At 50.9% G+C, this 25,277-nt stretch overlaps 1 protein-coding gene across 14 annotated transcripts in view; it reads right to left on the bottom strand.

Annotated features, from left to right (window-relative positions):
* Positions 1-25,277, bottom strand: part of FAM193B (family with sequence similarity 193 member B) — a 42,312-nt gene that overhangs the window by 11,768 nt on the left and 5,267 nt on the right. For 4 of the 14 annotated variants that reach the window (XM_027775920.1, XM_027775911.1, XM_027775912.1 and 1 more), the window contains 4 exons: positions 9,470-9,712; positions 8,452-8,683; positions 7,052-7,442; positions 849-1,050 (listed from right to left, as the gene is read on the bottom strand). In XM_027775920.1, coding sequence (XP_027631721.1) covers positions 849-1,050; positions 7,052-7,442; positions 8,452-8,683; positions 9,470-9,712 — 1,068 coding nt within the window. Of the gene's footprint in view, positions 1-848; positions 1,051-7,051; positions 7,443-8,451; positions 8,684-9,469; positions 9,982-19,186; positions 19,247-22,019; positions 22,081-22,183; positions 22,648-25,277 lie in introns of those variants that run through there. The other 10 variants (XM_027775914.1, XM_027775916.1, XM_027775915.1 and 7 more) reach the window with 7 other exon arrangements.

Genomic DNA, 25,277 nt, shown 5'->3' with positions numbered 1-25,277 from the left:
AAGGGAGCTTCTCCCGGATCTCAGTATAATGCCGACGGGTCGGGGCGGCGGGTGGCTGGGGGAGGGGAGGTGCCGACGTTACGCCTGGGCCAGGAGGCCCGCAGCACTCCCACCCGTGGGCACCTGGCGCCCTGCGGCCAAGACAACTGCTCTCTACGACAGCCACTGGGCACGTGGCTTCACCCTCGGCCAGCTCTGGCCGGGCAGCAGCGGGTGAAGGGTGTGGGGGCACAGGGCAGAGCTGGGCCAACACTGGGGAGCGAGGAGAGCAGGTCTGAGCCCGGACTTTGTCACTTGGAAGCTGTATGACCTTGGGCGAGTCACCGAGTCCTTGTAAGCCTCAATTTTGTCATCTCTAAGATGAGGACAGACCCCTCGCGCAAGGTGACAGGCGCTCTTTCACCTCCTCTCGACTGCACTGCCCTAGCCGGCCGCCCTCTGCTCTTCACCTTGGGAGGCTTCTGCACTCTCTCCCCCTGTCCAGAGGCAGCACTCTGAGCTGAGCCTCGCTCCTGGCGCCATCTGTGCTCACGGCCTGTCCCTCGGCTGGCTGTCACACCCAGGGGACTGAGAGCCTTTGTGCTTCCACTCTGCCTTCATCACGCACAAGCCCCCTTCTCTGGGTTACACACGTACACATACTCATCAGAGCTCTCTCTGCCACTTCCTTTCCTTTTGCCTAAAGAAAAAAAGTCAGTCTTAAGGGAAACACAGGAAGAGCAAAGGCAGCGACGGGACGCCCCACCTCACGTGCTGTGAGGACTGAGCGGGCGGGCGCAGTGACTGCCGCGAGCAGGGGTCTCGGGGAGAGCGGGGCGTGCGTCCGCGCGGCCGGCGGGCTCACTCACCGCACTGTGGCCGAAGAACTCACAGTAGCAGCAGTCGCAGAACTTCCCATCTCTCTGGTGGGCGGAGGACGAGGTGCAGGAGCTCCGCTCGGAGCTGCTATCCTCTTCCTCACCCAGCCCCTCGTCTGCCTCGCAGGGCTGGGGCAGCTGGCAGGCCAGGCCACTGTGTGCAAACTTGTGCCCCTTGCACCCAGGGTCCCTGCTGAGGGAGAGAGGCCCAGGGGTGAGGGCGGGTGGCCCAGAGGCCCGGGAAGACCCCACCCACCACCCACCGTGCCAGTTATCCTTCACCTGCCCGCCTCCCTCCGGACCCACTGCAGATGTGAACGCTGACCTGCTGTGGAGGCCAGCCCTCCTGGCGCGACCCCAACCCTCCTGTTGTCGTGCATTATTGGGATACCTGTTCACCCCCACCTCCGTGGTTTTTTTTGCGGGGGCAGGGAGAACTCACCATGTGGGGCATGGTCATCCCTTCATCTCCCCCCCTTGGGATTTAGGCAAACACGCACACACACCCGGCGTTTCTCAAATCACTGGACCTGGGACTCAAACCACATGAGCAGCTATGTGGGAGCAGTCTGCTTGCCTGTCTTGTTTCTTTAAATAGATTTTTGCTTTGGGGTGCAAGTGCTCACCAGAGAGAAAGATGAGAGAGAAGGTGAGAAATCACTCCCCGAGGGGATGACCACACAGCAATCCCTTCTCCTCCATTCTCCTCCTGGGATCTTGGGCACTCACACACATGCAACTAGTTTCAAGTCACGGGGTCTGGGACTTGAACTGTGGTCGGTCGTGTGGGAGTCCAGCAACATAACTGCTTCACCATCTGCTGGCCCCATCTCTCTTTTTTAGTAGAGAGATTTTTGCTATAGAGTGCATGCGCTCACTGGAGAGACAGAGACAGAGAGAGAGACAGAAAATGAGAAATCACTCCCCACAGGGGATGGCTACGCTGCAATCCCTCCTCCTCTTGGGATCTTGGGCACGCACGCATATGCGCCCTGGCGTGTTTGAAGCCTCTAGGTCTGGGATGTGAACCTTGGTCGGTCATGTGGGAGTCCAGCAACATACCCATTATGCCATCTGCTGGTCCTGCTGGTCCACCTCTTAATCTAGACTGTGCACTCGTTAAGGGCAGGACCACGTCACTTCTAGATCTGGGTCCCAGGGCGTGGCCTAACGACATTGCTGAGTGAACAGGTGTCTGAACAGATCAGTGGGCTGGTGGCTCCCGTGCACACTCAAAGGTGGTCAATGAAGTTAGTTTCCTTTCTTTTTTATTTTTTTTTGGAGAGGTTGTTTTTTGCTATAGGGCACGTGCTCTCGCCAAAAAGACAGAGACAGACAGAGAGACAGAAAGCAAGAAATCACCGCCCCGGGGGATGGCCACACCGCAATCTCTTCTCCTCCATTCTCCTCTCAGGATCTTGGGCACGCACGCACACGCACCCGGCATGAGCTTAAGCCATCGGGTCTGGGACTCGAACTGCGGTCGACTACATGGGAGTCCAGTGACATAGCCATTATGCCAACTGCTGGTCTCAAGCTTAGTTTCCTTCCAATCTCTAAGGTCCTCATGATCTGAGCCTGGTGCTCTGTGCAGTGGGTAGAGCTGCCCTAACCACAGGGCAATGCATTGTGGGAAAGCAAATGTGTCTCCTGGCCCACAGGCCATTATTTCCCGCCACACACACACACACACACACACACACACACACACACACACACACAAAGTCCCGCATGATTATTCACGTTGTGTAGGGAGGCAGACTGAGGCCCACGGTACTTGACTGCTTTGCCCACCAACAGCCAGGTCTCGTGCCCACGGCCTTCCATGTACAAAGCGCACACACGGTTTTGCCTCTGGATTTCAGGAGCACAGAACACTTCTTGGGGTACAGCTCAAATGGGTCTGGAAGGTCCCAGAAGGGGAGCTGGGATGAGTCAGAGTCCCAAGCCAGGTTGCTGACAGCTGAAGTGCTGGAACGGAGGTACAAACGGAGCGTGGAGCCCAGCAGAGCCCCCGCGCTAGGAAGGCAGGCAGTAAGCACACAGCAGGAAAGAGGGCAGCAGGAGTCAGCTCGGGAGGGCTTACAGAGGTTTATTCCAGTCGACCCTTCCTTGCCTATTATATTTGCAACATTCATTTTAGAAAAATCAGTTTTAGAAAATTATTTTATTAAAATACCCAATGCTCCCAGAATTTGGGGAAACCAGCACTCTTACTTATTATGGGCCGGTACAGTGATATGGGACCCCGGAAGGCTGCTTTTCAATGTGCATTAAGAACCCTCCTGGGAACCAGCAGTTAGCATAATGGCTATGTCGCTGGACTCCCACGTAGTCGACCACGGTTCGCGTCCCGGACCCGGTAGCTTAAAACTCACGCCGGGCGCGTGTGCGTGCGTGCCCAAGATCCCAAGAGGAGAATGGAGGAGAAGGGATTGCGGCGTGACCATCCCCCCTGGGGGGTGATTTCTCGCTTTCTGTCTCTATGTCTCTCTCTGTCTGTCTGGCGAGCGCACACGCCCTACAGTGAAAATCTCTCCAAAAAAAAAAAAGAACCCTCCTCACACGGAAGGGACTGCTGTGTGGCCACCCCTGGGGTGCCTGCTCTCGTCCCCACTCTCTCGCTCTCTTTCTCTGGTGAGTGCACACACCCTATAGCAAAAAACAAAAACAAAAACACAAACACAACAACAAAAAAGAAAGAAAGGAAAAAAACCCTCTCCTTAAAACCAAATAACCCAAAAACTCTGAGAACTTGTTTTCATTCTGGGGAACCTATTCCAAGGAAAAAATCCAAAAAAAAGAGAATGGGCTTTAAGCAAACGTGTTTTTATTGCCAAAAGGTCTGTGTTCTCGCCAGAGAGGGGAGCACCACTGGGGAGTCGTCACGCTGCAGTCCCTTCTCCCTTTTTCCATCCTGCTGGGATTTTGAGCACATACAAAAACACTCCCGGCGTGTTTTTCAAGCTGCTAGGGGTGGTATTTTTTCTTTCTTTCTTTCTTTTTTTTTTTTTTTGGAGAGGTTTTTGCTATAGGGCCTATGCACTCGCCAGCCAGACAGACAGACGGAAAGCAAGACACAATTCCTTCTCCTCCATCCTCCTCTGGGGATCTTGGGCACACACACATGCGCCTGGAGTGAGTTTAAAGCCACCAGGTCCGGGACTCAAACCGCGGTCGACTATGTGGGAGTCCAGCAACATATCCATAACGGCAACTGCTGGTCCCAAGGGCTGGGATTTTTTTTTTTTTTTAAAGAATCATTTCTTTATTATCTTTATTTCATTATTGTCTTTACATGACCAGAGAGAGACAGAGGAAGAGAGAGAGAGAGAGAGAGAGTAAGCTGCCAGGTCCAGGACTTGAACCTTGGTCGGCCATGTGGGAGTCCAGCGTCCTTAGCCACCAAGCCACCTGCCAGCCTCCGAGGGCTGGGATTTTTTTAAAAGAGAGTTTTGCTACAGGGTACGTGTGCTCGCTAGAGAGACAGCGAGCAATCACACCCAGGGAGATGGCCACACCACATCTCTTCTCCATTCTCCCCTCGGGACTTTGGACACGCATGCACATATGCTGGGCATGACCTCTTTTTTTAAAAGAAGAATTATTTAACTTTATTTATTTATTTTACTTTGAGCAGAGAGGGGGAGAGAGAGAGAAAGCAGGCCACCAAGTCCAGGACTTGAACCACAGTCTAATTCTTTTTTTAAAAAAAACTTTTTTTTTTCTTTTTTAAGAGAGACTTTTGCTATAGGATGCATGTGCTCACTAGTGAGAGAGAGCGAGAGAGCAAGAAATCACCCCTGGGGGGATGGTCATGCCACAATTCCTTCTCCTCCATTCTTCTCTCGGGATCTTGGGCACACATGTGCATGTGCCTGCATGAGTTTCAAGCCATCAGGTCCAGGACTAGAATCACAGTAGACTACATGGGAGGCCAGTGATGTAAACATTACGCCATCTGCTGGTCCCAAAATGATCTATTCTTTACAGTGTATGTACAGAGAGAGAGGGAAAGTGAGAAATCACCCAGCAATGGTCACACAGCAATCCTTTCGCCTTCATTCTTTTCTAGGGATTCTTGGCACACTTGTGAGCATGACTTTTTTTTGGAGAGGTTTTTGCTATAGGGCCTATGCACTCGCCAGCCAGACAGACAGACGGAAAGCAAGACACAATTCCTTCTCCTCCATCCTCCTCTGGGGATCTTGGGCACACACACATGCGCCTGGAGTGAGTTTAAAGCCACCAGGTCCGGGACTCAAACCGCGGTCGACTATGTGGGAGTCCAGCAACATATCCATAACGGCAACTGCTGGTCCCAAGGGCTGGGATTTTTTTTTTTTTTAAAGAATCATTTCTTTATTATCTTTATTTCATTATTGTCTTTACATGACCAGAGAGAGACAGAGGAAGAGAGAGAGAGAGAGAGAGAGTAAGCTGCCAGGTCCAGGACTTGAACCTTGGTCGGCCATGTGGGAGTCCAGCGTCCTTAGCCACCAAGCCACCTGCCAGCCTCCGAGGGCTGGGATTTTTTTAAAAGAGAGTTTTGCTACAGGGTACGTGTGCTCGCTAGAGAGACAGCGAGCAATCACACCCAGGGAGATGGCCACACCACATCTCTTCTCCATTCTCCCCTCGGGACTTTGGACACGCATGCACATATGCTGGGCATGACCTCTTTTTTTAAAAGAAGAATTATTTAACTTTATTTATTTATTTTACTTTGAGCAGAGAGGGGGAGAGAGAGAGAAAGCAGGCCACCAAGTCCAGGACTTGAACCACAGTCAGTCATGTGGGAATCCAATGCACTTAACCACCACGCCACCTGCCGGCCCCCTGGGCATGACTTTTAAACTGCCAGGTCCAGGACTCAAACCATGGCCGACTATGTGGGAGCCCAGCAATGTAACCATTATGCCATCTGGTGGACCCCAGGCTGGGATCTGAACTGCAGTGGGCTTTGTGGGATCTGGCCCCTTAACCACCAGGCTTCCCACTGTCCTAAGCAAATGCACCCAGAGAGGCTAAGACAATGTTACAGTGTCGCAAGACCTGGCTGCTCAGCAGTGAAGTGGTGTGGCCTGAGCCTGGTCAATACTCCCCAGTCTCTGCAGCTGCAGACTCAGAGCACCACAGGAAACCTGCGCTTCCTTCCAAGCAGTGACAGACCTGAGGGTCTCCCTCGGACCAGCTGGACTCAAGACATAGCCGACTGTGGTTGGAGTCCCAGATCCTGTGGCATAAAACTCATGCTGGGCGCGTGTGCATGGATACCCAAATCCAAAGAGGAGAACAGAGGAGAAGGGACTACAGAGTGGCCACCCCTGGGGGTGATTTCTTGCTTTGTCTCTCTGTCTCCCAGAAGCACACACAACCTACAGCAAAAATCTCTCTCTCTCTCTCAAAAAAAAAAGAATCTTCCTAAAGGAAATAATTCCTCATTCACACACAGATTTAGGCACAAGGATGCTTATTACAGCCTCATTTATCCTAGTTAAAAACTGGAAATGGGACCAGCATGTGGCAATGTGGTTAAGGTGCTAGATCCTGCATAGCTGACACCACGGTTCGAGTCTCGACAGCTTGAAACAGCCAGGCCGGCCCGTGTGTATGTGTGCGTCCAAAATCCTGAGGGGAGAATGGAGAAGGGACTACAGCGAGGCCATTACCCTGGGAGGGGGGTGAGTTTTCACTTGCCTCTCTGTCTGTCTGTTTCAGAGGAGCACACATGCCCTACAGCAAACCAACCACCAGCCAGAACACTGGGAATGCCTTCATGCCCTAAGGGAGTAATAAATGATGCTAGAGCTATACAGTAGAGTGCTACATAGCTTCTAAAAAACTTTTGAAGATTTTAACCTGGAAAACTATCATGATACAATGTTTTAAAAGCACTACACAAAATGTGTATCAAATATGGACTTACGCTCACATACAGAAATATTAAAGAAAAACACTCCATTGTTAGATATTTAGCTTTAGGTTATAAGGACTTATTTTTTTCTACTTTATACATTTCTAAATTGCTTCAAGTTTTTAAACTTTTATAAACATATATTGCTTTTCTAATTGGGAAAACGAGGAGGAAACACCACAGGCTAATCCTTTTAACGTCCACCCCGAGTGCCCTCGGCAAAGTTCTCCAAAACACTAAGTACAAAGAGCAGGGTCTGCCTCGCACCCCCACTTACCTGTGAGCGCTGGGGGGAGGCTGAGTGCTTGGTGGAGGAAGGAGGGGCCCACCACAGTGTCCACCACAGTGCCCACTGCAGGGGTGGCTGCACCCCGAGAATGGTGGCGGCATCTTCAGGAGCGGCATGCTGGTAGACGGCACATGGGGGCTCGAACCTGACCCTGGCGTGTGGGGGGCAGCAGCAGCAACAGGGCAAGCTGAAGCCTGGGCAGGGCAAGGTGCTGCTGGGGCCGGGGCGGTGGGCGGCAGGTGTGGGTGGGGCGGCGAGCTGAAGGGGCCGGGGTGACAAGGGATCAGAGATGCTGGCTGGGGGTGGTGGCTGGTGGGGCTGTTAGGGGGAGCAGTGAGGTCTGAGTGCTGGTGGTGCTCCAAGATGGGGAAAGCCTCACCTGTGGGCAGAGGGAAGAGAAAGGGGTCAGAACAGGAGCCCAGAGCTGGGAAGGAGAGCACACAGGCTCACAGCCACAGCATCCTGCTTCATGTCACCAGGGGGCGCCGCCTCTTCGCACAGGGGACCCCGGAGCCAGAGAGGATTCTGTGTGGGGAATGAACGTGGGATGTGGGCTGTCCCTCAGGGGCTCTGCATCCTCTTGTTCAGTTAACCCTCAGGCCTGGGGCCAGCTGTGCAGGAGCCAACAGAGCAGCAGGCTGAGGCCCTGTGTGGGGTTCCATGGAGCAAAGCAGCTGGTACCCCAGGCTCCTGCAAGGCCCCAGGTCCTGGAGAGGTGGGAGAGACTTTGTGACTCTGGCTCATGCACCAAAATAACTGGAGCCACACTGCTCAACAGCACTGCTGGGAGCTCCACGCCGGGCTGAGCCACACACTGCTCAACAGCACCGCTGGGAGCTCCACGCAGGGCTAAGCCTCGCCATTAGAAGGGTGACCGTAAATCACGTCTGCAGCCTACCCAATCACCCAAGGCCTTCTCTCGGTCTCCGAGAGTCGGAAAATGGCTTGGACAGCTGCCAAACTGGTTGACAGTCACGGCAGTGGACATGTGCAGCGCTCTCACACCTGTCCCTCGGGAAATGAGGCCGGGGAGGAGAACCAGGTCCTCCTGGTACTGCAGGGCCAGGCACTGGGTGTCCCAGGGGCTACCTCCCTAAGGTCCACTTTGTACTCAGCAGGTCCCCTCCTGGACCCGATGTGAACAGCCACCAGAGTGGCTGTCACCTCAAGGACGGCTCTGAGGGGCAAACGTGTCTCTATCAATGGTATGTCCAACTTGTGAGCCCTGAGGAAAGGAGGCCCACAGAGGTTGGGACGAGGTCATCCCCTGCTCCCTCCCAGCAGGCAGCCCCTTCCACTTGCTTCAGAGCTGCTGGGCGAGTGTGAACAGAGCAGGCAGGAAAACAGCTGTCCACATGGGACCCGGCACTCTGGGCTCGGAGACTCACCAGGGATGGCTGGAGGACTCCCAAGCGAGCTGCCGGGCATACCCCCACTGGAGTGTGGGGAGTTCCAGAGGCCCGAGAGCTTATGTGCTGACAGGAACGAGCTGGGGTCCCAATCCCCCGAGTTCCCATGGCAGGAGGAGGAAGAGGATGAAGAGGAGGACGAAGAGGATGAGGAGGAATGAGAGTCACCCCCACAAGACTGCGATTTGCAAGATGTGTGTGACAAGGAGATCTGGAGAAGGAGAAAAAGGCTCATGTCAAACGGCAAACACTAGAGCCCACCCTCTGCTGCCTCGGCTTACCCCGGAGGGGCCCCTCCTCTTCCAGGCCCCTGTGCCACGGCCAAATCTCACTGAGTACAATCCAGGTGCAGGACAGATGGAGGCCAAGGCCTGCAGGGGGTGGGGTGGGGTGGGGTGGGGCCCCCTCTACGTGAAGCCTGTGGACCCTGGGGAGGGACTGGTGGGGCGCGAACTGCCTGTGTGCCGTGGGCCATGGGGAGCGCTAAGAGCTGCCAACAAGAGGGGTCTTTAAGCCAGGAGTTCTGAAGCTGAACTCTCTCTGGGCAAAAGAGAGGGTCTGGAGGGGAATGGGAAACGGGGAACATATGGCCATCACAGTCCACCAGGTGGCAGACCTAGATGGCTCCCGGATCTTGGAGGCCTTCCGACCCTAACCGACCTGTACCCTCCATGTCACACCAGCTGGCTTCCAAGCCACCAGAGAGCCGAAGGCAGCAGGCTCACAGGAGGGCAGGGTCACAGCCTGCAGGCACATATAGCGAGCCTCTTCCTACGCACGGCTGCGCTGAGGGCCCACCAGGTGGTCTGAAGCCTCTCTTCATCCCCCAAATCTGGCCCAGGGCCCCTAGTGCCGTGTCAGCGCGGCCGGCAGCTCTCAAGGCCCGTGTGTGGGGCTGCCCAAGGGGAGCCACCTAAGGAGACAGGGAAGGAACAGCCTGACCTCTTGGGGAGGCAGAGCCCCTGCACTGGGGGACCCCTTGCCAGCTGTTACCTACCGCCACTGCACGGTCTCGACCTGTCTGCCTCTCGTCTTCCTCCACGCTGTTTCGGCAGCTCTGGCAGACCCACAGAGGCACCTCGCCTAGGAGGTTCTTGACGAGCTTTGGCATGAAGTCAGGGGGCAGCTTCTCACCCTGCAACACCAGTCCGTTTTGAGAAGGACCTTCTTCCCAGCCTCTGCGTTCCCGGTGACATAGCAGGCAGCAGGTCTGCACGGACTGGCTGGAGGCGGGAGACATCTGTCCAACAGAGAAACAGGGTTCCCGGAGTGGGAGAGCGCTCCTTAGACACAGCATTGACAACATCACTAGTGCCACTCACTACCCACCAGGTACTAGGCTGGGCACTTGAGACATAATTTTAGTCCTTTTAACAGCTCTGCAAATAAGGTATTCTTATTTCCACTTTCTTTTAGATAAAGAAACAGAATTCGAGAAGTTAAATGAATTGCCCAAAATGATACAGCTACTGAGGAGCTGGGTCCCAGCGAGTCTGACTCCAAAGCCAGATGTCCCCAAGTCTGTTTTTTTTGAAGAGGGTTTTTTTTTCTTTTGTGAGAGATTTTCACTATAGAGCACGTGCGCTCGCCAGACAGACAGAGAGAGACAGAGAGACAGAAAGCGAGAAATCACCCCCCAGGGGGGATGGTCACACTGCAGTCCCCTCTCCTCCATTCTCCTCTCAGGATCTTGGGCACGCACGCACACGCGCCTGGCCTGAGTTTTAAGCCACCGGGTCCGAGACACGAACCGCGGTTCAGTACGCGGGAGTCCAGTGAAGTAGCCATACAGCTAAAGGCTGAGAGACAGAAAGAGAGAAATCACCCCCTGGGGGGTGATGGCCACGCCACAATCCCTTTGTCCTTCATTCTCCTCTCGGGATCTTGGGCACACAGGCACACATGCCCGGCGTGAGTTTAAGTCACTGGGTCCAGGACTCGAACTGCAGTCGACTACATGGAACCAGCGACATAGCCATTACGCTAACTGCTGGTCCCATGACCCCAAGTCTTAAGGTTAAAGAGAAGATGGCATGTCTGGGAGTGGCGGCATTTCTTGGACTATCTGTGCAGCTTAAAGACCAATCTCCATGTGGAAGCAGAGTGCCTGCAGCTAGCAGAGGGTCTGGGAGAGAGTGTGAGTTTTCTGAAGATCTGCAGAATTCCTTTAGAATCACAGCAGCATTTTGGACAAGAGGTTTGTATAGCTAAACAAAAAGCATCAACTCCTGCCAGCAGGTGGTGTGGTGGTTATGGTGCTGGACTCCCACATGGCTGACCACAGTTCAAGTCTCAAACCTGGCAGCCCCCAAATCGCAATAAATACATAAATAAATAAATGTTAAAATAAGTAAATAACAGACCAGCAGATGGCATTAATGGTTATGTTGCTGGACTCGCATGTAGTCAACTGCAATTAAAGTAACCGATCCAGTGGCTTATAAAACTCACACCAGGCATATGTGTGTGTATGCCCAAGATCCCAAGAGGAGACCAGAGGAGAAGGGATTGTGGTGTGGCCATTCCCCTGGAGGGTGATTTCTCATTTTCGGTCTCTGTCCCTCCCGCAAGCACATGCACCCTAAAGCAAAAATCTCTCAAATAGGGACTAGCAGACGGTGTAATGGCTACGTCACTGGACTCCCATGTAGTTGACCACAGTTCGAGTCCCAGATCTGGTGGTTTAAACTCACACCAGGCATATGTGCATGCATGCCCAAGATCCCAAGAGGAGAATGGAGAAGGGACTGTGGCGTGTGGCCGTCCACCGAGGGGTGCTGTCTCACTTTCTCTGTGTCTCTCTGTATTTCTGGCGAGCACATGTGCCCTATAGCAAACCCCCCCCAAAACCACTCTAAAGTAAATAAACGCATCAATTCCATTGGAAATTGTGTCAGAGGGAGGGAACGTAGACCCTGGCACCCAGAAGAGGCGGCGAGTACGGTGAAAAGCAGCTGGACTTTCGGGCTAGGCAGTCTGGCCTTCTAACCCCTGCCTAACCACGTATTAGCAGGGGAACCTTGAGCAAGAGATTTAACTTTCCTGAGCTCCAATTTCTACCTCCTCGTGGAGTTGTGAGAATCAGCGCCTCAGTAAGCCAAGCGCCTGTCCTCCGCATGCCCACAGGGTGGACCCAACACACGCTCGTTCCACTGGCACCGTTCCTCCCCTCAAGGACAGACTGGGCCCAGAGACACAGGTGCTCTTTCACTGAGGAGTCCTGACTGGAAGACTGCATTCCATGGCCCCGATTCATGGCTTTCCTACAGGCTCCCTCCCACTGACAGTGGGCTTAGCCCTGTCACTTTGGCCAGAGACGTTAACAAATGTGCTGCCAGCTTGAAAAGCTTTTGTGTTTCTACCCGCCTCCTTGCATGGCTGGGCTTGTTCACTCTCACACCTCTGCCATGCCATGAGAGTATGACCAGGCTAGCTGCTGGAAGATGTGAAAGACATGTGGAGACGTGTGGGGGTCTTCCCAGATGGTCAGTCAGCCAACCGGAGGCACGTGAGTGAGCCCAGCTGTGATCAGCCAGCCTTGCCAGGATCAGCAGAAACACCAGTCACGCAGCAGACCCATGAGAGATAATAAATGGTGGTGTTTTAAGCCACTAGGTTTTGGGGTGGCCTGTTACATACAGCTCTCAACGGACATACCTTCCCCACTTACCCACCACTAGATAACGTGTTTGCAGAGAGCTAAAGGAAAAATAAGAGTATCGACGTCATCCTTTCTCAAGTGAAATCACATCTCGCACTGAGAGGGCAACAGGGTACCGTGAAATCTGTAACATGACAAACACACTGACCCGGGCTGTGCTTTCTAGAAAGAGGACCTGAACGAGAACATAATGGAGCATGTGGGCAGATACACGGACTTGGGAGAGCATCAGAGAGAGGAGTTCTACACACAGAGCTCACAGAGACACCGTCTAAACAGACTTTGCAAAGGAAAAGCTCACCCCGCAAGCGCGTGGCTGCTCTAGGGCAACTGCAAAGGAAGCCGCCAATGTGAGGGTCTCGTGGGAAGGGGTAGAAAGCTGCTGGGGAAAGGTGGTGTTCAGAGAAATCAAGGTGAAGGAGGTCTTTTGAGAACTGTACCCCGGAGGGACCAGCAGGTGGCATAATGCTTACATAGCTGGACTCCCACGTAACTGACCGCGGTTTGAGTCCTAGACCCAGTCAGTGGCTTTAAACTCATGTTGGGCTCGTGTGTATGCGGGCCCAGGATATTAAGAGGAGAACGGAGGAGAAGGGAATGCGTCATGGCCAACCACCCCGGGGGTGATTTTTCGCTTTCTGTTACTCTGTTTCTGTCTCCCTGGTAAGCATTCGGGCCCTATAGCAAAAATTTCTCTAAAAAAAAAAAAAAGAAAAAAGAGAGAGAGAGAGAACAGGGGGCTAGCAGGTGGCATGGTGGTTAAGGGTGCTGGACTCCCACATGGCCGATTACAGTTCAAGTCCTGGGCCTGATAGCTTGCTTTCTCTCTCTCTCTCATTCTGTCCCTCTCTGGTCAAATTAAAAATAAATAAAGTTAAATAAAGTAATCCTTTAAAAAAAATAACAAATGGAAATAAATAAACAAAAGAGAACTGTACCCAGAAAACTTTCGGTGTAACTCTAGATGGCGAGGCGAGGCCAAAGCCCAAGTTCCTTTCTCGGTAAGGATGGTGACCGTGTTCTTTTTTTTTTTTTTGGAGAGGTTTTTGCTATAGGGCGCATGTGCTCGCCAGACAGAGAGAGACAGAGAGACAGAAAGCGAGAAATCACCCCCCAGAGGGGATGGTCACGTCGCAATCCCTTCTCCTCCATTCTCCTCTTGGGATCTTCAGCACGCACGCACACGCGCCCGGCATGAGTTTAAGCCACCGGGTCCGGGACTCAAACTGCAGTCGACTACGTGGGAGTCCAGTGACATAGCCATTACGCTAACTGCTGGTCCCAATCACCGTATTCTTAATGCAAACACCAGGACATGTAACTTTACTGTACTATTTCCACCTCATCTTGTATGACTAAAATTACCCTTGACAATCTTTTTAAGAGTTATTTTATTAAAAAAAAAAAGTTATTTTATTGCATTTTATTTATTGAATTTATTTATTTTAATTTGACCAGAGAGGGACAGAGTGAGAGAGAGAGAGGAAAAGTGAGAAAGCAAGCTGCCAGGTCTGGGACTCAAACCACAGTCGGCCAGGTGGGAGTCCAGCGCCCTTAACTGCCATACCACCTGCTGGCCCCTTATCCTTGAAAATCTTAATGCGACCTGCAATGTACAAAACACAGACAGTTTTATAGGTACAGCCAAGAATCAGATGCATAAGGCAGTGAATAGTAAGTGCTTTTTCTGTTTTCTTTTCAATGCAAATGTCCAATTTCTATAGTTAAATGTGTGACCGATGATTCGGCACTGGGAGGCGGTGGTCGCGACACTAGCTGCAGCGTTAATTTTGGGCTTCCATTACTTACCAGCCAGACAATGACGGGCACATTCCCCTTACCCTCTGCTCATCTGCCAAATGGCAGTAAGTCCTAGGTGTAGGGCTGGCTATGAGAATCCAATGGAATGAAGCACCTAGCACAGCTCCAGGCACTGAAGACGTTGTTCGACGTATGGTAATCATTCATTTTTCCTTTTTTAAAAAAATTTGCCAGAGGCCACGTGAACTTGCTAGAGACAGAGAGAAAGCCTCCTCTGCCCTGTGATGGCGGATGGTCACGCTACAATCCCTTCTCCTCTGTTTCTCTCTCTTCGGGATTTTGGGCATGGATGCACATGTACCCAGTGTTTTGTTTTGTTTTGTGTTTTCTTTTGGAGAGATTTTTGCTATAGGGCGCATGCGCTCGTCAGACAGACAGAGACAGAGAGACATCACCCCCCCAGAGCAGATGGCCACGCCACAATCCCTTCTCCTCCATTCTCCTCTCAGGATCTTGGGCACGCACACACACACGCCTGGCGTGAGTTTAAGTCACCGGGTCGGGGACTTGAACTGTGGTCGACTACATGGGAGTCCAGCGACACAGCCATTATGCTAACTGCTGATTCCCGCATTGTGTTTTTCTTTTAAAGAATTATTTTATTTAACTTTATATATTTATTTATTTAAATTTGACCAGATGACCAGAGAGAAAGAGAGAGGGAAAGTGAGACAGCAAGCTGTCAGGTCCGGGACTTGAACCATGGTCAGTCATCTGTGAGTCTAGCACCCTTAACCATGCCACCTGGTGGTCCCAATGATCACTGTATTTTATAAGAATGCAAGAATCGAGACCAGCAGATGGCATAATGGTTATGTTGTTGGACTCCAACGTAGTTGACCGAGGTCCGAGTCTCAGACCCAGTGGCTTAAGCTCAGGCTAGACATGTGTGTGCATACCCACAATCCCAAGAAGAGAGTGGAGGAGAAGGGGTTGCTTAAAAAAACAAAGAACAAAACAAAACAAAAACTCCTTTCCTTCCCATGTTTACCAGTAAATAGTCAGGCAAGGTTTAAAGGCCCAGCCTAAAACTTTGACCTTTTCCAGGCTCTCCTAAAGTTCCTCTTGCCATTCACATCTCTTCTTCCATGTCCCCTACATGTTGTACTTGGCAACAGAATCTGCACCTTTTACTTACTCAGCTGTATCTTTTGACCTTGCTACTAGGCATGCCCCTGAAGGACAAGCAGCAGGGCTGCCTCCTATCTGGACCCCTCCCAGTGTGGTTCGGGGCCTGGCTCGGGGCACAGACTCAGCTGGGCATACCCTAGCTAAATCAGACTGGTTAGGTGTCCCCATGGCAAGACAGCTGGAAGGCAGCTTAGTGAGACACTGATTGAAATGATCATTTCCCACAAAGACCAGCTCTCCACCATGGACCTCCACCCAAAGTCTTCTTTTTTGAGAGATTTTTGCTACAGGGCATGTGTGCTCGCTGGAGAGGCAGAAAGTGAGAAATCACCCCCCAGGGATGGCCACACCACAACTCCTTCTCCTCTAGGAATCTGGGGCATGCATGCAAACATGCCAGGTGTGAGTTTCAAGCCACCAGGTCCGAGACTCAAACTGTGGTAGACTACATGGGAGTCCAGCAACATGGCCATTACGGCATCTGCTGGTTCTCTCCACCCAAACGGTTCTAATCTCAAGCATGAAAAAGCAGACTGTTTTTCAGGGATGACAGTGAGCCATCCCCAATTAATGGCGAGCACGTAGCTCTCCTAGAGCCAGACTGGTACACGACACAGACGAGGCGCGCCTTCCATCTGCGAGACTGGCTTTCCAGGGCAGGCTCTCTTCCCGTTACCCGAGGAGACACAGGGCCGGAAAGCTGACTCAGCAATCCCTGAAGCAGAGATGACACGCCTACACTGTGTGATGCTGCCCAGAGGATTCAGCGACATTAGCGATATGGATCAAGGGATCCAGGAGCAGACCACTCGGGCCATTCCCTGGGCCCTCACCTGCTCTGTTCTGACAGATAACATCTACACTAGCGCCCAGCTTACACTGTCCTCTCTGAGCCTGGTACATTTGAGTTCTCTCGGGCCCATGCAGTTCCGGGGAGCCACCCTCAAAGCTGGTGTTCTTTTTTTTTTTTTGGAGAAGATTTGCTATAGAGCGCGTGCGTTTGCCAGACAGACAGAGAGAGACAGAGAGACAGAAAGCGAGAAATCACCCCCCAGAGGGGATGGCCATGCTGCAATCCCTTCTCCTCCATTCACCTCTCAGGATCTTGGGCACGCACGCATGCGCGCCCGCAGTGAGTTTAAGCCACCGGGTCTGGGACTTGAACAGCGGGCGACTACGTGGGTGTCCAGCGACATAGCCATTACACTAACTGCTGGTCCCCAAAGCTGGTGTTCTAACCCTGGGTGCCGGCACCTGGCCCTGGGTACAATGGCCCACAGGGCTTGAAACTTCTCTCGCATTTTTGTCCCTACTTTAATAGTGAGAGGGTGGTGAGCCCCCAGAGCCTAGACACGTGGCATTCAGCTGCAACCCATTTGGATTTTTGCTGACAAAGAACAGCTCTTGGTTCAGATTCCCAATGACTGCACTCTCCTGCCACTTTCCAAATCCTCACGATCGTGACCCTTTATGACCGGAAAGAGTCAGGCGACCCGGGTTTTTCAAGGAGCTGTTTTTCAGTTGTACTTCTAGCACCCGGAGCAGTACCCCACACAAACAGCATGGTCATAATGTCCATCGGATGAGTGAAACACCCAACCATTGTTCTTCACCACGAGGTTGACATTAACAGACCCTTAGCAGCAGCCTGGCCGACAACTGCTTCTGTTCACCTCAGTTTAAATTTTGGTTTCTAGAGACATCGTCTAGCCTTAGGCAAAGGATGGAGAAAGAGGAAAGGAAAGTTCTTGAGGTTCTATTGATTCTGGATCTGTTAAAAAAAACTCCCACATATGGGCTGGCCTTGTAGCCTAGTGTTTGGTGCACGTGCCTAAAACCCAGATAGGATGGAGAATGGAGGAAAAGGGATTGTGGCATGGTCATCCCCCTTGGAAGCAGTGATTTTTTGCTTTCTGTTTTTCTGTCTCTCTTGGTCTTTCTGACAAGTGCATGCACCCTATAGTAAAAACCTCTCCAAAAAAAATAAATAAATAAAATCAAGTTCCTATCTGTTATCTAACCCATTCAGGATCACTTCCAGAAGCCAAAATGTTGGGTTAATCTTTAAGTTAGCAATGTGGTTAAGATAGTAAAATGTTGTCCATGTTGTCTAAAAGATTTCTATTCAAAAGCATCTCTCTCTTGCATGCCAGCAGTACTCAGAAATTATTAATGATTTCTTCTAATAGAACACTTATTGCATTGTATTCCAATTGCATCTTTGCATAATTGTCCTCCCATGAAAGAACTAGATCTATTAGTGCAGAGATTGAGATTTATTTATCTTTTTGGTCCTAAAGAATAGTAAATATTTTTATGCCCAGCAGGCATGCATTTAACATGTGTGGAACAGATGGATGAGTGAATTCACCCAGGCAGTCATCTTGAATAAGCACCTCCAATGTACTATGCAATCAACCTGACAGTACAGAACTTTAAGGAACACAACATTTGAGCTCATGCTTCTTGGGACTTATATTTTAGTTGAATAAATAAGTAATAAAGAAATAAGTAAACAAACAATACATTTTCCGATAATAGTGGTGATAGTAATAGCGCACTCTATAGTAATAGAGCACTTACTATTTCTAAGAAACTTTATAATTGCTTTAAATTTATAAATTAATTTATTCATGCAAAACCTCTCTCAAATAGATGTTATTATTACAACTCACTTTACAAATAAGAAACACAAGGAGCAAAGAGCTTATGCAAAAAGCCAGGATTTTTACTATTTAATGGTTGAGTTAGCATTTCTGATGAGTAAAAAAAAAAAAAAAAATGTTTTTTCCACTGTGTTGTGGGAGAGACAAATGAGAGACAAATGAGGGAGAGATAAATGAAAGAATATGCATGAGGGAGCCACCCTCAAATCTGGTGTTCTTTTTTTTTTTTTTGGAGAAGATTTGCTATAGAGCGCGTGCGTTTGCCAGACAGACAGAGAGAGACAGAGAGACAGAAAGCGAGAAATCACCCCCCAGAGGGGATGGCCATGCTGCAATCCCTTCTCCTCCATTCACCTCTCAGGATCTTGGGCACGCACGCATGCGCGCCCGCAGTGAGTTTAAGCCACCGGGTCTGGGACTTGAACAGCGGGCGACTACGTGGGTGTCCAGCGACATAGCCATTACACTAACTGCTGGTCCCCAAAGCTGGTGTTCTAACCCTGGGTGCCGGCACCTGGCCCTGGGTACAATGGCCCACAGGGCTTGAAACTTCTCTCGCATTTTTGTCCCTACTTTAATAGTGAGAGGGTGGTGAGCCCCCAGAGCCTAGACACGTGGCATTCAGCTGCAACCCATTTGGATTTTTGCTGACAAAGAACAGCTCTTGGTTCAGATTCCCAATGACTGCACTCTCCTGCCACTTTCCAAATCCTCACGATCGTGACCCTTTATGACCGGAAAGAGTCAGGCGACCCGGGTTTTTCAAGGAGCTGTTTTTCAGTTGTACTTCTAGCACCCGGAGCAGTACCCCACACAAACAGCATGGTCATAATGTCCATCGGATGAGTGAAACACCCAACCATTGTTCTTCACCACGAGGTTGACATTAACAGACCCTTAGCAGCAGCCTGGCCGACAACTGCTTCTGTTCACCTCAGTTTAAATTTTGGTTTCTAGAGACATCGTCTAGCCTTAGGCAAAGGATGGAGAAAGAGGAAAGGAAAGTTCTTGAGGTTCTATTGATTCTGGATCTGTTAAAAAAAACTCCCACATATGGGCTGGCCTTGTAGCCTAGTGTTTGGTGCACGTGCCTAAAACCCAGATAGGATGGAGAAATGGAGAAGGGATTGTGGTATGACCACACCACATGGGGGTGGTGGCAGGCGTGTATATGTGTGCCCCAGATCACAATAGGATAAAGAAATGGAGGAGAAGGGAGCACAGCGGGGGCGGGCTCCTCCCTCCATCTCTGACTCTCTTTGGAGAGCGCACGTGCCCTCTGCTCCAAGTTAATTCCAGTTGACTCTCTGAGCAAAATCAGAGTTTCCGGAGTAGCATCACGGGATCCGTGTGGTAGCCCAGAGCAGAAAAGTGGCCAGATGAACTGGAGACGGCAGCCACCCCAGGGGTCAGGGACCTTCCTCTGCTTTCTTACCTGACCAGGCCCAAGATTGATCTCTTGGCCTGAGAAGCATTAAGCAAGGGCATTCTAGTCCTAGAATCAAAACAGAGAGAACATTGAAGGAAGGGGGGTTCTTTCCATGTGACGCCATCTTCACTTGAAACAATGACTGATGTTATTCAATCTTGGGTACTGCCAGACGTTTTCTCAAAAAATGAACAAGTGACCCTCTCACTCCAAGGCAAACAACTGACAGTATTTGCAGACAATGATAAAATTTAAGCTTTCAGGCAAAAATTAAAATTTAGGGGACCAGCAGTTGCCATAATGGCTATGTTGCTGGACTCCCAAACTGCAGTTTGAGTCCTGGACTCAGTGGCTTAAACTCACACCGGGTGCGTGTGTGTGCATGCCCAAGATCCCAAGAGGAGATAGGAGGAGAAGGGATTGCAGCATGGCCATCCTCCCTGGAGGGTGATTTCTTGCTTTCTGTCTCTCTGGCAAACGCATGCGCCCTATAGCAAAAACCTCTAAAATTAAAATTTAGGAAACCTGTAACCACCACGTGCTTGAGAGCATCTCAAGACTTTTCTGATGAAATTCCTGGTGATGCTGTAAAATGAAATGGGAAACTACTCGGAAGAGCTGCAGAACTCAGTGAACCTAAGATCCCAATGACCGAAGCATGTTGTTACAGAATCACACATTGATAAATGATCCACTCAGAACCAGCAGTTAGCGTAAAGGCTATGTCGCTGGACTCCCACGTAGTCGACTGCGGTTCGCGTCCCAGACCCGGTGGCTTAAAACTCATGCCAGGAGCGTGTGCGTGCGTGCCCAGGATCCCGAGAGGAGAATGGAGAAGAAGGGATTGCGGCGTGACCATCCCCTCTGGGGGGTGATTTCTCGCTTTCTGTCTCTCTGTCTCTGTCAGTCTGGCGAGCGCACGTGCCCTATAGCGAAAAAAACCTCTCCAAAAAAAAAAAATTATCCACTCAATGTGCTAGGCAGACCAACGGATTTTAATGTAAAGGAGCATGAAGACTTCAGTGACATGGTCTCAGCTTCCATGCTACAGACGACAGCTGCCATCGGGAAAGGCCACTAAAGCAGCCCCCCTTTTCCAACTATCTATCTGTGTGAGGCTGAACTTTTCTCCTACAATTTAACCAAAACAATGTATTGCAAAAAAACTGAGTAAAGGATTTATGAGAATCTGGCTTTACTCTGTTAAGTCAGATATCTGGTAAATACCAATAGTTATAACCAACATAAACAAAATCTCTTTGGGATCCTCAATACTTTTGGAAATGTGAAAGGGTCCCAAGTCCCAGCACTTGGAGAACCGCAGATACAAAGCCTCTAGTGGCTCCTGTGGCACATTGACAGCCCACAAGGCAGCAGTGAGTATTAGTAACTGCGATATGGTTCGTGGCACATCTGGGTAGCCCTTTGCAGGGCACGACTCAGGTTTTCACCTTGGCTTTCTGTCCACACTTTGGGAACTGTTGGGGAATAACGCTAGTCACCAGAACGGCCTATCACTGCTCTGAAACTGGAGAGAATTTCTTTTTTTTTAAATTATTTATTTATTATTAATATTATTTTTCACATGAGTTTTGCCAGAGAAAGAGAGAGGGGGAGAGTGAGAAAGTACGCTGCCAGGTCCAGGACTCAAACCATGGCCAGCCATGTAGGAATTCCAGCACCTTAACCACCACACCACCTGCCGGCCCTGGATAGAATTTCTAACACTCAACGTGATGTCATTCTTCCCATGGATTTCTTTCAGTCCCAAGAGTTCGTGTGTGTTTGTACCGGGTTTCCCCAAGACAAATGCTGCCTCTAACCAGCTGCCCTGCAACAGCTTCCAGATCTATTCTGAAAGGGCCCAGTGGAGCACTCAGCTCTCAAGGTACCCAACTCCAAAAGCTCCCCGTCACCAGGTGGACAGAGAACAACAAAGCAGCTGAAACTCTCTTTCAGAAACAGAGAAATGATTACTCCCAGCCCACAAAAATGCACCAGCCTCTTTGCTGTCACTCATTCTTCACTGACCCATTCCTTCCCTCATTCAACAAACAGACCTAGTGCCAGTCACCGTGCCAGGTGCTGGGAAACACCTACTCCTTGGTAAAGCCTACTCATCCTCCAGGATGCTGGTCAAATGTCAAGAAGCTTTTGCTAAACCAGACTGCATGGAACAACTGAGTTTAGCAGAGCTCTCACACTGTGCCAGATGCATTCTGTCCGCCCCCGAAGTCCCTGGGGTAGAATGTGAGCTCTTTGGGGGGCAGGGAGGAGCTCCTGGTTATTTAAGTGTGTCTTGGAACTTGGGCTTGGCTTGGGCCTGGCACATATCACGCATTCACCAATTGAATGAACGAATGCTCACAGCCCATCTGGCTCGTGCCGCAGAAGTAACATGGCCACGCCAAGCCCCTCCCCAGCATGCTATCTAAAGGCAGGCTGCCCCACTCTAAGCCACCAAGAAGGCAGTCGGTGTAGAGCCTCTCCGACCACCCTCGCACTGCAGTCAGAGCTGTGGTTCATTCACGGGGAGCTGACACAACCCTCAGTGCCCTGAACTCGCCCACTGGCTGAACCTGCTCCCTGCGACACCTGTCACAGGAAGGTGCAAGCTGCTAACTTACCTGGGTGCTCAGGCCAAACTGCCCCAGCATAGGTTTCTCATGGGGAGAAGACCATGAACTTTGGAAACACACAGCTGCGAGTTCAAATCTCAGTTCTGCTGCTTTTAGTATGATCTTGGGACAATACTCAATTTCTCTGAGCCTCATTTATGAAATGAGAATAATAGTTCACAAAGTTGTGGGGACAGAAGGAAATAAATTATGTAAAGTACCTGGCCTGGGCCTGGCACATAGTAGGTGCTCAATACCCGTTAGTTTCTTTCCTCTTCTGCCCTGAAAGAAATGACAGGGAAACTTACTAAGTGAGGCTTGCCTGAATCACACCCATCACCTGAAGCACAGGACAGGGACTAGACAAGTGATGTTCAAGACCTACTTGAACGCCCAAGGTCACGTTCCCAGGTCACAGCTTTCTGGCAAGAACCTTCAGTATCTGCAGTCCCGCTGGGCCCTTCTTTTTGCCTAGTCTCCCTCCCTCCCTTTTCAGAGTAGACAGAGAGATACTCGTTTCAGAATGGATGCAGAAATCACAACGAGAGAAAGAAAGAACCTGGGGTGGGGATCAAGGGGAGCCGGCTACTGCACGGCACCACATGCACCCACCCCTGCAGCCACTCAGCTGGGAGCCGCCCAGTGCTTGAAGAATGAGGGTGGAAGCAGAGCACACACCAAAGGGTGCAAACACAGGGCCCTCCTGGCACCCGAGCTTGGCTCTCCTCGGTCCTTCCCTACTTCTGAGCACCCTGCCTCAGCGACCGCACCTATTACTTCCCTCAGTCCAGAGGAGTCACACCTTTACACGTGTAGTTCCCTCGGTCTATCCCTTCTCTTCTTTTTTTTTTTTTGTAATTCTTTTAAAAAATATTTTATTTATTATTATTATTTTCTAATTTTATCAGAGAGAGGGGGAAAAGTGAAAAGCAAGCCGCCAGGTCTGGGACTTGAACTCTAGTCAGCCATGTGGGAGTCCAGAACCCCAAACACCAGGCCACTGCCATTGCCTCTCCCTTCTCTTCTTGTTCCCTTCTCTTCTTTTTTTTTTTTGTAATTCTTTTAAAAAATATTTTATTTATTATTATTATTTTCTAATTTTATCAGAGAGAGGGGGAAAAGTGAAAAGCAAGCCGCCAGGTCTGGGACTTGAACTCTAGTCAGCCATGTGGGAGTCCAGAACCCCAAACACCAGGCCACTGCCATTGCCTCTCCCTTCTCTTCTTGTTAGGCGTGGTTCGGGTGTTATATTTCCCTAGGTTCGGGAGAATGAACCAGGCTTTGGTCCTGGATGCCTTAACACAAGAGCAGAGCTTGTCAGCTCCGTCTGGCTGAAATCAGTCTTCGCCGTGACTCTGTGAGCTCCCCAGGGCACGGCCTGTGCCCCACAGGTCTCATGTCCCAGGCCCTGGGCAAGGTGCAGCACACGGTAGGCCCTGGCAAGCCTTCTGACACACAGGGAGGAGGCAATGGGAAAGTATTATTAATAGGGAACTAATGGAGGATCAGGAGAAGGTTTTTATAAAGCTCAGGTTGTTTTGGAGCCAATGAGTGGCATGGTAGATAAGGCACTGAACTCCCACAGGACCAAATGCAGTTCAAGTCCCAGACATGGCATCTTGAAAATCATGCTGGGTGTGTATGTGAGCATGCCCAAAATCCCGAGGAGAAGGGACTGTAACGTGGCCACTCCCTCGGGGATGATTTCTCACTTTCTCTCTGTCTTTCCCAGCAAGCACACGTACCTATGGCAAAACCTAAAAATAAATACATAAAAGCTAAGGTGTTCCTATTCCTAGTTACAGCAAGCTTCCTCCTGGGAAGTCCCATCTTTCAAGAATATTCTAGACTGCCTCAAAGATCCCACCGTGGTATCTTTAACTCTCCCAGACCCAGACCTGGCAGGACCACGTGGGCACCTCAACAGGTTCCTGGGCTCCAACCCTAAAGGCTCCAAGTGCCTCATCCTGGGAGAAGGCCCAGCACAGCAGGGCTCTGCTGATCACATGGACCAGGGAGAAGCAGAGGGGAAGCCAGCAGCCACAGCTGCTTCCCCGTTGTTCAGGACCTCCTCGTACACCACCAGGGACACCTGAGTGAAATGAGCCATGTTCACTCTCCTAAAACCTTCCTTTCATAGAGGGTCAGCAAGTGGCATGGTGGTTAAGGCACTGGACTCCCATATGGCCAACTGTGGTTCAAATCCCAGGCCTGGCAGCTTCCTTTCTCACTTTCCCTCTCTTTCTCTCTCTCTCTCTGGTGAGTGCACATGCCCTATACCAAATTTAAAATAAAACATAATTTTTAAAAAAAAAAAAAAAAAAGCACACCTTTCATGGATTCCTCACTGCCTATGAAATAAAGCCCGATCCACTCGGTGTGGTTTCCAACAACCCTGCTAATCTCTCGAGCAGCTCTCTCACCACTCCCCAAACGAGTGGAACAGCTCAGGCCTCCAGGTCTTGACAGAATTACTTGCTTGGTTTGAACGCCCTTCTCCCACCTTCCTCCTACCTTGTCCTCCAGAGAACATCTACCCGACTTGGAAGACCCAGCTCTGAGCAGCCTTCTCTGACCACGGTCCTCCAGGGAGGATGTCGTGAGCAACCTCAGCACTAGCCCCTTCCAGAATCGCAGCTACCATTGTGGTGCGTTCAACAGCAGTGTGCTGGGCCCGCTGCCATTTTACACGGGTGGACACCAGCTGAGAGGCTCAGACACACACCGAGGCTGTTTACCAGGACCTGGGGCTCAAGCTGTTGATCAGACCAGTGCCGCACCTGCGAGCTGGGCTGAGCTCCTCAAGGACAGGACCATGTCAGACTCACTTCGGCATCTGCAGCTAGCCTGGGCCTGGCACAGGTCAGGGGCTCATCAGTGTTTGCAGAATGAATGAACACCAGGCAAGAGGAAGACGGAGCATCGCAGTGTGTGTGCAAGGCTGCCAGCCTGGCCACCAGTGCAGACAGCAAGAGCAAAGTGCTAGAGACCCAACTCACTTCCTTCAGTATGACTGAGCTCGACATTCGTGCACGGACCACACACCACTCACCACCCCAAGGAGCCGCAGTCTCTGTGCTCAAAAATTCTAGGTACAGTAAGTAAAGGTATTAGGACCTCGGGTGGCAGGTGGCATGGTGGTTAAGGTGGCTGGACTCCCACATGGCTGACCACAGTTCGAGTCCCAGACCTGACAGCTTGCTATCTCACTTTCCTTCTCTCTGTCTCTCTGTCGACTTCAAAAAAATAAAATAAGGGAACCAGCAGTTAGCGTAATAGCTATGTCGCTGGACTCCCACGTAGTCGACCGTGGTTCGTGTCCCGGACCCGGTGGCTTAAAACTCACGCCGGGCGCATGTGCGTGCGTGCCCAAGATCCCGAGAGGAGAATGGAGGAGAAGGGACTGCGGCGTGACCATCCCCCCTGGGGGGTGATTTCTCGCTTTCTGTCTCTATGTCTCTCTCTGTCTGTCTGGCGAG

Source organism: Tupaia chinensis, unplaced genomic scaffold (assembly GCF_000334495.1).
Source record: "Tupaia chinensis unplaced genomic scaffold, TupChi_1.0 Scaffold000612_1, whole genome shotgun sequence".
Taxonomy (NCBI): Eukaryota; Metazoa; Chordata; class Mammalia; order Scandentia; family Tupaiidae; genus Tupaia; species Tupaia belangeri.
Note: the sequence above shows the minus strand (reverse complement) of the source record. Positions and strands in the feature narration are given on the sequence as shown.